A 15,232-nucleotide genomic window follows, 5' to 3' on the forward strand; every position below is an offset into this window, starting at 1 on the left:
TGCTCACAGTATCAAGCAAGGCTAGTGAAGGGACAAGCAACAGGAAAGGCCAAAAGTTCTCTCAGAAGAGTTGCTCTATGCTGTCCTGGTCTTTGCTCCCTGGTTAGTGCAGGATATATAGAATATCAGAGAATCGCTGGGGAATAGTTGTTTTTTAGTCTGCCAAATGTTCAAAGCTCTTTAGACCCCTCTGTGCATATGTGTGCATGAGGCCCTGCTCTGTGTCTTTTCTTTGTTTAAACACATGGTAACAAGAATGGCCATTGCTATCTAAGCTACCCCCTTTTGTTCTGCCTGAATCAGGTTTGTTTCTCAATAAGAAACTTCTGTACACAATTTAGTGTCCATTTCATCCCACTGATTAAGATAAGGTGGTCATTTCCCACGAATGAACACCTCACCAAATGAATCTGAATAGTTACAGCATCAGAGAAAATGCCTGTTTTCAAACATTTTATCTGACATAGTAACTACTGAGTTTGGCACATGCAGGCTTTATCATTATATACAGACTATTATCTCATTAAGAAATGTAGGAAAGAGACCTTTGTTACACATGGGGCTATTATTTTCTGTGATAAGGTAACCTAAATAATATGCTAAGTATATTGCTATATATACTAATTTGCATTGCTAATACTCCTTCTGTAATTGTAGTGAAAAGATATATTTCCCAATCACTGATAAAGCACTATATAATATTCTTGCACCTGATAAAGTAGGCTCTAGTCCACAAAAAATATTCCATAATAAAATGTGTAGGTTTTTAAGGTGCCATAATTACTTGCAATACTATATATTTTAAAATTTCTGATTTACTACTATGGCTGAGAATTATAAATACATGTAGAGGGAAAAGTTTATAATGGGCACATCAATACACATCAGCAAGTGCATACACAGCAAGAAGGTAGGACATAATTCTGAGAATTCCTGGTTTATAGCCCTTTTCTGTGCCAAGAGCTCAGGGCAGCATAAAAGTAATTTCATATAGAAAGCAAACTGTGCCACCAGTCCTTCTTCTCCCGGCTCCCAGAATGCATTGCCAAGGGGACAACAAGAATGAGAGTACTAATTCAGGTTGCAGTTTTATCTCCTCAGTGGTGTCCAGGCTGGAAGTCCATGCCAAGGTGGCATGGCAGCAGACAGAAAGCACACAGACACAGGAAGAAGCAGCGCTGAGTAGAATTTAATAACTCAGGACCCAAGACAAACATCAACTTTATACAAAGAGAGAGAGCAAGACTGAGGCTTCCTGGGAGTGGGCCCAGAACAGCCTCATTTGGTTACAGCAATTCCGAGCATGGGTAACAGGGATGGGGAGCCAAAAATTTAAATAGAGATGGTGACAGCAGTGGCTTCCCACCCCAAGGAAGTGACAAGGGGCCAAGAAATCCAAAATGACCAGGAGAAGGTAGCCAAGTAATAGGGCAAACCACAGTTCCATGCCTTCTGTGAAGGATGAGAAGGCAAGAGCAGGTGCCAACCACAACCCCCCTTCCCCCTAACTGCCAGACTAAGCAATGCTGGTGAAGGGACCAAAAAACCCAAAACCAAAAACAGGAGAGACACACGTCCCTCATGAAGGGGCATTTTACAGCCAAGATGGTGTCCTGAGCTTGGGAAACCAAGAAGGAGTAGGCTTGGGAGAGTAGAAGCGTGGGCAAAGAGGGACTGTGGAAGATGGTGAAGCAGGCACCCATGGTATGGCAAATTGGGAGAAGGCCCCTTAGGGGCAGACACCAATGACCCCCCCCCTCAAATAGGACAGGCTGGGTATGCAAGAGGAGTGCAAGGTGTCCTAACCGGAACCTTTGGGGCAGGAGCTTCAGGGATCGCACTGGGGGCTCAATGGATTTCTCCCTGCATGCCAGCACAGAGCAGCTTCTAGCAGGGGACACAAAAGGAACCTTTCCAGCTTGCAGGGGAGGAGGAAGGGGTGGAGCAGAAAGTGCTTGTGTGCTCAAGAAAAGGTCACAGCAGCTCCTCCTCCTTCCCACTGCAGGGGTACGCCAAGGTGCGGTGGGTGGGTGGGTGGGAAGTCACAAAACAAAGCCTTTTTTATGTACACCCCCACCCCCAGTGCAGAATGCCTTAGTCAACTTCCTCCATGTTGCTGTAGGATGGAGTGGGGCGCTCTGCAACCCCCTCCGGTGCCAACACGGGAGCCACTTCAGGGGCGATGCTGGTTCCAAAGGGTGGCGAGCTAATTCCCTGCAAACAGAACAAAGCATTAGATAGCAGCTGTAGGAAGAAAGAGGCATGAATATGCAAACAGACCCACCTCCTTTGCCCCCCTAGAAGGAATCCGACCTAGAATACTTAAAACGCAGTTTCAAGCCGGTAAAAGTATGCATTTTTATACGTTTTGAGTAATTAGAAAAGCCCTTGTCCTTAGATTATTCTGTGGCATAAATAACTATGGCTTTTGATAAGCAGATACAACTGATATTATTGAACGGGGTATGGGCGCCTACATAAAAAAAGAGAAACCGGTATGTGAAATACATGTCAATTTCAGATTGCAACACATCTCTTACCCATCCTCCTCCTCTGCCCTGAGCTGAACATTCAGCTATTAGGCTAGAGCTGGGCATACTCCTCACTAGGCAATTTGCTTTTCAGACTCCTATCCCAAAGTAACTTAACTTGTGCAACAAGGAAAACAGAATGTTGCCATCTGTATACATGATGCAAATTGGCTCATACCGACTTATAAGTGCATAACTACTTATTTGGCATAAAGTATTCTGCTTCTGCTAATAATGGTGAGGGGCAAAAGTTATGTAAGTACTAAACTTTACCTATTGACTGGAAACCCCCCTGTGTCGTCGTCGTCGTCCCCCCCCCACTTTTTTTTTGCTTTAAAGGTTTCACTAAACCACAGTCCACATACTTCTAAAACTCTCTTTGCAGCTATCAAGGTGAAAAAAACAAATTCTTTTTTTCAAATCAGGGATGGGGAACTCTGTTCTGTCAAGGGCTGCATTCCCTAGTGGGTAATATCAAGGGCAGCACGCCAGCAGTGAACAGGGACAGAGACACCATGGAGCAGGGGCACCCCCTTTTCTCTCTTTTGTCCAAGCCCTTCTCTCCCCCCACACCAGAAGCAGGCTGCAGGGGGGAGGGACAGATCACTCTTGCCAGAGATCTGAACTCATCACTTGCAGAAGGCTGCAGCACTTGTATCCATGATGGCCCGCCCCCCGCCTCCTTGCCAGAGGTCTGAAATGATTGCTTCCAGAAGGCGGCCCCCTCTTTCTATTGCTACATCTGTTTTGCCTTCTCCCCCATTTCCCCCGTCCTGTTTTCCTTCTCTCCCTCTGGCCTCCACACACCTGAATGAAGTTATGCAGAGGCCTGCATGTGCGCCTGAGCCACAGACTGCCCAGTCCTGTTTTTAATGAACGCTGGAATTTTCAGATTACTGTATCTGCACTGAGCAGAAAATTCTGACTTGCAGAAAGTCACAGAACACAGAGAGCTCTGTCTCAGCCCTTCTAGTCCAGCGCTGCACTTTCTCTCACCGACAGTATTAACTTTTTCTCTCATATTGTTGGTTACAACACAAGGAACCTCTCAAACCATTTCTTGGTCCCCTAAAATGAGCAGCAACAGCAGCCAGGACTGGACAGGCTTGGGGGTCAGCAGTAAGATATATGTGGGGTGCGTGGGGACTGATATAATCCTTCTACTAAGTTTAGAAAGAGACCGAATAGCACAGCAGCAGATGGGGGAAAGAAAGGAGCCAGGCTATATCTCTTTAGAACAGCTTAGCTTTATTAAATACAATAAATAAATACAGTGAAATCTTTTCCACAGCACAATGCAATGCCTTTATCCACCAAGCTGGCAGAGGATAGCTCAGGGATGCTCCTCCTGACCCTGGGAAGGCCCACGCCAGAACTCTGCACGGATCAGGCTGTGCTCTTTGGCACTGCTGTGGCTAGAGACGGCCCATTTCCTGGGGCGCAGCAGGGATACCAGCATCAGGCACCACTTAACCTGACTGTTGGCACTGGTGGCAAGGCCAACCCCATTTCCCCCCTCCACAAAGAAGCAGAAAGCCTCTCTGAACGTGGTGGGAAGAACGTGTGCGATGTTAGGCTTTATAATGCATATGAATAATAGGACCAAACAAACAGTAATAGTAATACATAATCCATGGAGGGTATTGCGAAGAAGGAAACTCGGCTCTAGGATCACAAGCTCTCAAGATCGCTCTTACTTGCCCGGCCACAGCCAACGGCATTTAGGATTGAACCTGTGCTCCAGATGCTTAAGAGGGATCCTGCATCGCCATGAGGAACCACAGCCTGACGGGCCGTATTAAAAACAACACAAGTCCGCACAACCGTGAATCCAAAAAACACAGTTCTGTTACCTTGTGTGCACAAAGAAATAGGCGTACACATACACGCGCACGCATTCACAGAGGCATGTAAAAGAGCAGAGATACAAATCAAAACGCCTTTCTTCTGTTCAGCTGGGGCCTCGAGCTAAATAAGGTTGAGGAAGAAGGTTGAGCAAATACTTTCCCTTGAAGTCTATACTCATGCTGGATTAACAACTAAAGAAGATGCTGTTTAAAAAAAGAGAGGAAGAAGATGGTCTACCTGCCTGCATCATGGTGAGATAACCTAATCCGTCAACATTTAGAAGAGTCAGCAATTAATTTTCCCTTCCCCAAATGGGGAAAGTTGTCCATTCAAAAAGATGTCCTTTTCTCCACTTGCTGCAAGCACAGCACTAATGCTCAGCTGGGCTAAATTGGCACAACCGTCAAGTACTAGGCACCGGGGAAGGGGGTGGTGGTGGTGGTCAACCCAATTTGGAGGAGCAATCCCAAGGCAGAGAGTGGCAGAGACAAACATTGCCATCCCGGTATAGAGACAGATATTTGTGGATCTGCAGCCTGTGCTGGAAGTACATACATTTCCCAGCCCTCCAGATTCACGTGGGCTGAAGTGCACAAAAGTCATCTGGGAAAGGTTTGTCCCATTGAGGCTTCCTGGGCTGTTGAGTCATAAAGGATCTTCCCTGGTTGCATATCCAGGAGGTCGCCTAAGCGGGAGAGCACCGAAACTGGACGTGGCACCTCCTCCACGGGGGAGGCGTTGGCACTAGGGCTTCTTCTTGCACCTACCTGGCGAGGAGCATCCCAGCCCCTCACCACCCAGATGCAACAGAGGACAGCCAAGGCTGCAGTGTGCCGGCTGCTCCCCTCCCGGTGCCTTGCTGGGGCCGCTACCTCCAGCGGGTCTGATAGATGAGCGGGTAGAAGACATTCAGGAAGAGGGCCACAATGGCCGCCATGGTGCCCAGGACAAAGTAGCGGACCCGGCCATCGTCAGGACCCTCTGAGGGGAGGTTCTTTGCTCTTCGGCCACAAGACCTCCAAGGGCTCCTCGTCAGCCTCCTGGCAGCTTCCTCTTCGGCCTCCAGTTCCTGCCAGAGCAGAGAAGCCTGCGATGTGGAAACCTGGGTCAGCACTTGAGGAGAACACAGTGGCAAACCCCTCCATCTCCCATGCACTGCCCTGCCCCTTCCCAGATCTGCCCGCCCTGCGCCCCTTTTCTCCACTGCCGATCTCTCCTCCACGGTCCTATGGATCCCACCCACCCTCGCTGCCTTGCTAGGGCTTCAGGGGCCTCCCAGGGACAGAGTGAGCAAGGCAAGACATGAGATGATGGAGAGCAAGGCCCAGCTTGTCAGAGTGAGGCATCCATGCTGGCTGGCTTGACGGCAGTTTCCCCAGTCTGCAAGGATCAAAGCCAGCGTAAGTCCTTTCAACAGACCCAGTAAATCACAGCCACTAGTGTCTTGTGTAGGCACGAAGGTCATTCAGTTGACCGACCAATCACAATGGGTGAGAATACGAGGATCATTCATAAACAGCCAATCGCAGAAGAACTTTTGCTGGTGAGGAACATGAGGATCTGATGACAACCAATCACATCCAAGCGTTTGCACGTGAGAACATGAGGACCTTTTGTAAGGACGACAGTTCAGTTCACCAGTTCAGCTTTAGTAAGTGAAAACCACGAGGAGCATTCAGAGATGGCAGCCAGTCAAAGCGCTTTTCTTTCTTTCTTTCTCTTTTTTTAAAAAATTAAACAGATGCACAGGCGAAGTTAGTCATGGGGTAACCAGTCGCAGACCAGTTTTTCCATGTACAGGAGGACCATTCACAGACCAGTCAGCCAGTGATGTTCTGTATGAGTTTTAAAAGCAGGTGGAATCCATAGCATCTTCCCCACTCAGGGGCTAATGCTTCCTGAGCTCCCACAGCCGAAAGCTGGCGAGGGAGGGCGACGATGCAGAAGGCGTGAGGTCCAGTCCCACCACAGGCACGAAGGGAATCTTGGCTTAAGCATACAAGCCTCTTTCTCTCTCTCTGGCAGCTTCTCTGAACAGCTCTGTCTGTGTCTGCTCCTTCTCTTCCTCCCTAGGGTATGTGGCTCCTATTTGGTCTTGGCTTGCTGGGCACCAAGGCCTAGCAAACCATGGTGGATGCCAAGCGCAAAACGGACCGCCCAGCTTCAGTGAACTACAAGACCCATAGAAAGGGCAAGAACAATGCAGCCTGCCCCACAGCACAGCCTCAGATGCAGGCACCACCTGACCCTGTTCCCAGGAATCCACATGACAACTGAGCCCTGGGATGTGCCAGCCCCTGCCGCCACACGCACACCTGGGAAGCTCATGTCCTCGACTATGCCAGAGCTGCTGGCAGCAGGTCAGAGAGCATAGTGCTGGCATGCTTGCTGCCCAGTCCCTGCCTTATTCATAATGGCTGGGGGTGGGGGAGGAGAAGCTCCTAAGCCTACAGCTGCATTGAGAGCACAGGCAGCCCAGTCCTACAGCCAAGCCCATAAATATAGGTTATCGTGGTTGACTGCCGGCAGAGGTGTGTGTGTGTGTGTGAGAGAGAGAGACAGTCAAGGGCACCCATCTCCTATTAGCTTACGTTGCACAGGATGTTCAGTTGCCATCCAAGACTCTGAAGGTGACAGTCGTCCTCCACATTGAGAGGGCCTTCTGTCCCAGGCAACTCCCCAATCCACCCACCTAGGCCCCTCTGAGCCAGTGCAGCCTCCCTACTCCTGAGAAGGGTTATTTTCTCTCTCTCTCTCTCTCTGGTTGTTTCCCAACAGCCTGGAAGACTTGCATCTTTGTAGGATATAACTACTGGACCCATTATCAAGCCAACATCACTCACAGCCCATCCTTACCCCAGCCAGAATAACAAACTGGAACCAGCAGACACCCCCCCGGCTATCAGTAATAATAATAATAATAATGATGATGATGATGATGATGTCAGTAAGCTCCCAACCAAATTGACACATCAAGGTGGAATAAACAGACCACTCCCCTAAGAAGTTCTCACCTGATTGGCTGCTGCCTCAGCAGATGGGGCCAAGTCAGCCTGAGGGTCTGAGGGATGAGGTGGCCCTCGTGGGGGTCTCTCTACAGGGGAGTTTCGTCGGCGGTAGAAGAGCACATAAGCATATCGTGTCACCACCTGGCTTTCATCTACTATGGTGACAGTGCTATCGTCAAAGAGCCGCCAACCTGCATACGGGAAGGAGGAGGAGGAAAGGAGTCAGCACAAAGAGTTGTACGAGGGATACACCTCTCTCCAGCAGTGCAGGGACAGGACGGCCTGCCTACCACCTGTTCTTCCCCAGTCCCAAACAACAGCAATCGCAGTCTCCTAGTTGTACCATGGAGAGATCCCAAGCCAGGGAAAAGACACATCCCTTAGCCTGCTCACCCAAATTTAGCCGGCAGCTTGCAAATGAGGTGGCCACTACAGCCTCATCTTGCTGTCAGATGTGAATTCGTAGGTGCTGCTTCCATGACAGCGGAAACAGACTTGAGGGGCCAGTGAGGAGTCCACAAGACTGCTAGGAAGACACCCCAGCCTCACTTTTCATGTTCCTATCTATGACAGATCCACTTAAGAATTAACCGTGAGTGATGAAGCTGACAAGGTAGGATCCCTGGTCCCTGTGAGAAGCCGTGAAGGGGTTCCCCCACTTATATGGGCAGTCTCCAGTGCTTCAGGCACGGGTCCTCAAGTAACTCCTTACTCTTAAAATATGGGTGGAGCATGTGCTGACCCAGGAAAATCAGCAGATTCCCTTCCTCCAAGTTCCGCTGGCTGAGAAGCACCAAACAATGGGAAGGGGCGTTCATTGGAAGAAGCTGAGTCTGAGATAGTTCAGGGTAGCACAGCAGCCCCACAAACAAGCCCTTTAGCCCACACCTCTACAAACCACCTGTGCTAGAATTGTGTCTAAGTGGAGAGGAAGCTATGTAACTAGCTGCCAGAGTCTGATCAAGTTTCCTCACGTCTGGAAGAGGGTTCCTCCTTTTGTAGATGGGTTTCCTGATGTTCCTGCTGCTAAGTACTAAATGCTGGGTGCCTCAGTCAAGACTTCTCTCTTCCTGTGTGTCCCCCAGAAGCCCCTACATGGATGACGGGCAACTGACTAGCCTATCAACGGTCACTGGATCACCCAATGCCAACTCCTACTCACCCACATCAGTGCGCTGGCTGTTCTTGTCACTGGGAAGCCGGGCATAGGCTGTATAGTGCCCACCAATCATGCCCCCATAGTGATTGATAACCGCATACAAGTCATACATGGGCACCTGCTGCTCATCCTTCTGGCCAATGCAGAACTTGCTCAGGTCCAAGCTCCTGAGGACAGAGAGAGTAAGTTACACTGTTCCATGCCTTGAGCCAATGAGCAAGGGGGCAGGATAGTGCCACCCCCATCATCCCTCCCTCCCTCCCTCAGAGGTGGACAGCTTGCCACCCGAGATTCAACTGTACAAGAAACCTCCGGGCTTATTTACTTAGATTTAGAGCTCGCCCTACCTCAGTGGTTCAGGCCAGGCAAGACTCTTATCCAAAATGGAGTATTGGGAGGGGCTCAGTAGTAGAGCACCTAGTTTGCATACAAAAGGCTCCATGGTCAGACCCTGACGTCACCCATTAAAAGGATTGGATTGCAGGTGATGAGAAAGGCCACAGAGTGGACAATACTGGGTTAGGCAGTCCAATGGCAGACTCATTCTAAGGCAGCTTCCTAGGTTCATCCCACAGGAGAATACCTCTATGGTACAAAAAGAAATACAGGCAAGGGATCCCACTGGTAACTTCTGGCTATTGTTTGCATACTCCAAGCCACACAAGGCCTGTGGTGCCCAACATGCCTTCTCAGCAGTGGCCCCATTAGCTCTGGAATCAGCTTCCACTGAGGGTTCATCAGGCCCCTCCTTTGTAAGTCTTTAGGAAAGCTCTGAAGAGCCACCAGGTTTTGCTGGTCTTTCCATCAGTTCTTGGTCGGCTGGATTTATTGGTAACTTTATTGAACTTTATCATACAAGTTTATTGAACTTGTATGAGGAACCTGTGCTGTTATTGAAGCTTTCATGTAGGTTACTTTTGGGTGGGAGGGCCAGCTGACCTCCCACCTAGCTCTCTGGGGGCCGGATGATGTCAGCGGGGCACGGCCGCACCAAACACCCCAGCCAAGGAAGGGACCCATGAGGGAACTAAAGCGCCCATGATCTGGATGGGAAACCTCTGAGAGTCAGATTAGGCATGCTGGCCAGTTCCCCATCGCTGCTTTAATGAATATGCATTTACTGAATTTCATTTATCTGGTTTTGTATAGTTTTTATCTTGTACACCACCTTGAGAGTGTTTTATTTATTCAAAGTGTTAAGGCAGCCTAACACTTTGAATAAATAAACAGAGTCTTGCGCATTTTGCTTTGAAAAGTGGATTCTGTTTCCTATCCAGACAAATCTCAATCTAATGGCTGAAGGGGGAAAACTAAGGGGAGGCTTTCAAAGCCCTGGACCCAGGTCATTCTGTCCTAAATGGCCGGATTTCAGCAGAGTAACCATTGAGAATTTGTTGCAGCAAAAGGAAGAGAAATTTGTGAGAGCCTTAAAGGTGAACTAAATGTACAGTGTCATGACTCTCTACTTTTCATCATACGAATGAATGGTCACAGAAAGTGATGGAGGACCTATGGATTTACACCTGACCATCTCATGCATCTGATAGGTGGCTGCAATTCATTCATATTTAAGGTACCAGAGACTCCTGTTAATTTCTTTTCTTCCAAAAGATTCCCCTTTTAACCCAACTTCAGTGCTACCCTCCCTTCAAACTGAGAAGAGGAGACACTCAAATTGACCTCCTCCAGCATATCACCTCTTATTGGATAAATCACAGATAAGGATCTGAGGTGAAAGGGTGGGAAACCTGGGGCCCCTGCCACCCCCTGGAATTCAGGGGAACCCCCATTATTTATTTATTTATTGCAAACAAAATGGCATCTGGAGCTGCTACGGAGCACCGCAAGGGTCAAAATTAGCTTATTTGCAAGCTGATTTTGACTACGTTGGGGCCCTGTAGGAGCTCCAGATGCCATTTTGTTTTAGTTGCCCTCTTTTTGGCACTCATGGCAGTGGGGCTGGGGGGGGTGCAACCTTGGACCTTCCAAAGTTGCCCACCCCTGGCTTACCAGAAGTCTGCACAAAGCTGAGCACATGCTAAGCTAGAAAGTCCTCATGTCTCAACAGGGGCCAAGCATTGCAGCCACATCTGCTCCAGGCTAGGAGGATGCTGTTTATTCAGGAAGACCCTAAAAGCTGTGCTATGAGCACGTGGCAAGATAGGTGAGGGCAAAGCCATGCCTCACCTGACTGGAAAATCGACCATATCATTGATCTTGTCTCTCCAAATAAAGCTGCGGAAGGAAAAGCGCTTGAGCTGTATGATGAGGACGTTGGGCAGGCGCCACAACATCAGCTGCTTCGATGCCTCACGGTGCTGCTTACACTTTGGACAGTACCTGGGGGAAAAGCGGGTGGGAAGACAGAGAGGGCCTGTTAGTGCCAGATGCAGGGTGGGCAAAGCAGGTCTCACTGAGGTGCCAAGTGAAAAGACTCTAGCTGGTGTCCTTTTTAAAAATTTATTACATTTATATCCCGCCTTGTTTCCTCTAAGGAATCCAAAGCGGCATACCTAGTCGTCGCCTTCTCTATCTCTATCCTCACAACAACCCTGTGAGGTAGGTTGGGCTGAGAGTCTGTGACTGGCCCAAAGTCACCCAGTGAACTTCCATGGCCAAGTGGGGACTAGAACTCAAGTCACCCCAGTCCAACACTCTGGCTGGGGAAAGCCCGTGTACAATGAAGCCAGACCTCCAGCCAAGGTGTTAGGTGGAAGGGAGGAGTGAAGCTGGCTAGATCCCCTTCGCTCCTCTGTCAGAAGGGGATGGAGGAGTGAAGGGGACTGAGGCAGGGAAGGATAGGGCTGCACTTCCCCTGAAGGGCCAGATTCATAGCTTGGGGGTGCTCCTGGACTTTGCAAGCACCGGTAAGATGCAGGTGGCAGCAGTAGGTAGGAGGTGCCGTTCCTCTAGCTTGGGTTGATGGACTTTGCCTCAATTACTCATGCCCTGGTCCCATCTCAGCTGGACTACTGTTAACATGCTCTATGTGGGCCTGCCTCTGAAGACAGGTCAGAAGTTTCAGGCAGTGCAGATCTGTCTGCCTGAATGCTTGTGGAGACTTGGTGTTTGGAGCAATATTGTATCAGTTCCAATGGCTGCCTATTTGCTTCCAAGCTCAACTCTAAGTGCTGGTCTTATTTGGGACCAGGCCACTTGGATGGACCACCTGCACCAATATGAGCCTGCCCGAGCCCCAAGATTGGCTTCAGAACATGAACATATTGGTAAGTACATAAGAACATAAGAAGAGCCCTGCTGGATCAGACCAAGGATCCATCTAGTTCAGCACTCTGTTCACACAGTGGCCAACCAGCCACCAGCGAGGGATGAACAAGCAGGACATGGTGTAACAGCACCCTCCCACCCATGTTCCCCAGCAACTGGTGCACACAGCTTACTGCCTCGAATACTGGAGGTAGCGCAAAACCATCAGGGCTAGTAGCCTTTGATAGCCTTCTCCTCCAGGAATTTATCCAACCCCCTTTTAAAGCCATCCAAATAGGTGACCATTACTACAACTTCGGGTAGTGAGCTCAGGTTGGCAGGGGCAAAAAATGGTGGTGGCTCCCCATTTATGGAACTCACTCCCTAGAGAGATGTGTTTGGCCCCCCTTTTTCCCCTTTTAGACCTGCACTGAAGACATTTTTGCTTCAGTCTTCTTTTGGGATGAGTGGGGTTTAATTATTGGTATGTTTTGTGCCTGGTTTAGCCAATGTATTATTATTTGGTTGCATTATGCTATCTTTGAGTTATTAGATAGCATAATGCAGACAAAGGAGGGCTTTCTCTACTGTGGCACCCCGGCTGTTTTAATTCTATATTTTAACCTATATCAATTTTTGCTGTGCGGTTTTAATCCTGGTTGTGCTTTTTATATAGTATTTTGTATTCATGCTTTTAAATAGTTGCTTGTTTTTATGCTTTTCATGGTTTTAATTTTTGTGAACTGCCCAGAGAGCTTCAGCTATCGGGCGGCATAAAAATGTAATAAATAAATAAATAAATAATAGATTTTATAAAGTTTTAATGTGTTTTTTTTAATGAGAGATGTTTCATTGCACTGTATTAGTTATAACATTTGTTGTTCACTTGGGAAAACTCTAGTTCTGAAATGCGCTGCAGAAACCCTTAAAAATATTTGTACAGCCCAAGTGTCTGTCTTCTACCAATTCCAGAATTTAGATTATTATTAGTTTTGAGTGCACATCCATGGGACGTCCCAGCTCACAGAGAAACCTCCCCATACTTCTTCCTTACCAGGCCTCCTCTGGGGCCAACACCTCTGGCTTGGTGAAGAGGTTGAGGCACTGTTCAAGGGTGAAGTGTCCTGCCCTGGCTGCCTCACTTGCAGAGCCTGGGTCCTCCACACATTCCAGTTCCTTAGACTTGACCAGCACAAACTCCTTCATCCGCTCATTATTCTTCCAAACCAGGGCCAGGGAACAGCCATCCGTCAGGTCCAGCGGGGTATCTCCTGTAAGGCAGAGGTGTTGACAGGTGCTGCCGCCCATTCCTCCACACTGGGCCAGCACTGACGGCCTCCCAAGAAAAAAGAATCATAGAATCATAGAATAGCAGAGTTGGAAGGGGCCTACAAGGCCATCGAGTCCAACCCCCTGCTCAATGCAGGAATCCACCCTAAAGCATCCCTGACAGATGCTTGTCCAGCTGCCTCTTGAAGGCCTCTAGTGTGGGAGAGCCCACAACCTCCCTAGGTAGCTGATTCCACCTTCGCACTGCTCTAACAGTCAGGAAGTTTTTCCTGATGTCCAGCCGGAATCTGGCTTCCTTTAACTTGAGCCCGTTATTCCGTGTCCTGCACTCTGGGAGGATCGAGAAGAGATCCTGGCCTTCCTCTGTGTGACAACCTTTTAAGTATTTGAAGAGTGCTATGATGTCTCCCCTCAATCTTCTCTTCTCCAGGCTAAACATGCCCAGTTCTTTCAGTCTCTCTTCATAGGGCTTTGTTTCTAGACCTCTGATCATCCTGGTTGCCCTCTTCTGAACACGCTCCAGCTTGTCTGCGTCCTTCTTGAATTGTGGAGCCCAGAACTGGACGCAATACTCTAGATGAGGCCTAACCAGGGCCGAATAGAGAGGAACCAGTACCTCACGTGATTTGGAAGCTATACTTCTATTAATGCAGCCCAAAATAGCATTTGCCTTTCTTGCAGCCAAGAACAAGAGGCAGTCCTGCTTTCTCCTATTTGAGCAGGGTAGATAAAGGAAGGACGGATCAGGAAGCATGAGAGGTTTGAGGAGACAAAAACAAAAGCACTGTTGCCAGTTCTGGTTTCAACAGCACTTGTGAACAGGGACAAGTTGCAAGCCTTAACTTGCTCATAACTCAAAATGATCTTCCTATTAAACGAAACGTTTTACCTATAGGGAAGTGGAAACAAAGAGGGGAAGATTTTTCCATTCCAAAGCCAGCCAAACTGAGCTCCGGCCAGAATTCCACTGCTTCTCCAGGTTAGCGGATGGGAAAGCCACCAAGGCCACGGACAATGAAAGTGTGTAGGCGTGTGGGAGGGGGGGAGGGCGTGTGAGACACAGATATCTGGGACACAGCAAAAGGGAAACATCAGTGTCCCATTGTCTGTTCTGCAACTAAGTAGCGCAGGGCGATGTCAACTATGCAGGAGGAAAAGGAGACCTTGGGGATTCTGGCACACGACACCGTGCTTTCCTCCCCTGAAGAGACAATGCATCTGTGAATTCTCAGACGAGGAGGAGATTCCTGATCAGAATTTCCCGTAGCTGGGTTTTTAGTGATTTGCGCAGCTCCTTGTCCCTTTCCCTTAACAGAATGATGCAAAATAATCCATGAGGATCTGCATAATTCGCAGTTCATAGACTTCAAAGTTTGGTCCAGAGTTTTCAGGGCTTTAGCAGAAGCTGCGTACAGCCCCCACCGTGGCTAGTCAGTGGCATCCACACCTGCCCTCCATGGGCTCAAGAGCACCTTCCACGTTGGCTGAACAGACTGGGTCCAACCTAGACCCAGCATGGAAGAAACTTTCCCCCAGCCAGTGTAGCTCCTTCCCCATAAGGCCAGGCCTCATTTTCAAGGCCCAGCTCTTACATTCTGACCCTCACCTTTATCCTCCAGCTTCTGCTCTTTGCTGGTCGCATCAATTTTGTTGATGTAGAACTGGGTGACGTGGGAACTTGGCCCCTCAGCGGGATGCTGGTAACCAGGGATGGCAGCTGTAAGGAGGCAGAAGACGGGAAGTCAGTGACAGCCACATGGCAAGCAGGCCAGGCTTTTGCCTGCTCAACCGCCCCTTTTCCTTTCTCACAGGCAGACAAGGAGACAAAACAGTAACAGCAGGACACCCTCTCCTCTACAGCATGCCTCAGCCATGGAGACCAGTGGGGCCTTTGAGAACCACGCATACACAAGAGGTCAATGGTCCTGCCTCAGGATAATATGTGCGTCTCGGCAGCCATGGTGTGTTCTGCTGTTCAGCAGTAGCTACCCCTCACAGCACGAGGCAAGTGTATATGGAACAAATTCTTCCCCTACTTTTGGCCCTGAGGGAGAAAGTGGGGAACAAAGTAAAGTGTAACTACACTAAGTTGCCTCATATCCATTTTTGACTTTTTTTTTTTTTTTGCTTGGGGAATTTGGAAGGGAGTGCATAAATTTGGGGTGTGTGTGTGTTTTTCGCTTGTCTTC

At 48.8% G+C, this 15,232-nt stretch overlaps 1 protein-coding gene across 5 annotated transcripts in view; it reads right to left on the bottom strand.

Annotated features, from left to right (window-relative positions):
* Positions 1–1,169: 1,169 nt before the first annotated feature.
* Positions 1,170–15,232, bottom strand: part of USP19 (ubiquitin specific peptidase 19) — a 45,589-nt gene continuing 31,526 nt past the window's right edge. For 3 of the 5 annotated variants that reach the window (XM_063122107.1, XM_063122106.1, XM_063122105.1), the window contains 6 exons: positions 14,650–14,760; positions 12,808–13,024; positions 10,734–10,886; positions 8,550–8,713; positions 7,394–7,578; positions 3,243–5,466 (listed from right to left, as the gene is read on the bottom strand). In XM_063122107.1, the coding sequence (XP_062978177.1) occupies positions 5,248–5,466; positions 7,394–7,578; positions 8,550–8,713; positions 10,734–10,886; positions 12,808–13,024; positions 14,650–14,760 (1,049 nt within the window). In that variant the 3' untranslated portion in view covers positions 3,243–5,247. Of the gene's footprint in view, positions 2,215–3,242; positions 5,467–7,393; positions 7,579–8,549; positions 8,714–10,733; positions 10,887–12,807; positions 13,025–14,649; positions 14,761–15,232 lie in introns of those variants that run through there. The other 2 variants (XM_063122109.1, XM_063122108.1) reach the window with 1 other exon arrangement.

Source organism: Elgaria multicarinata, chromosome 3 (genome assembly GCF_023053635.1).
Source record: "Elgaria multicarinata webbii isolate HBS135686 ecotype San Diego chromosome 3, rElgMul1.1.pri, whole genome shotgun sequence".
Lineage (NCBI taxonomy): Eukaryota > Metazoa > Chordata > Lepidosauria > Squamata > Anguidae > Elgaria > Elgaria multicarinata.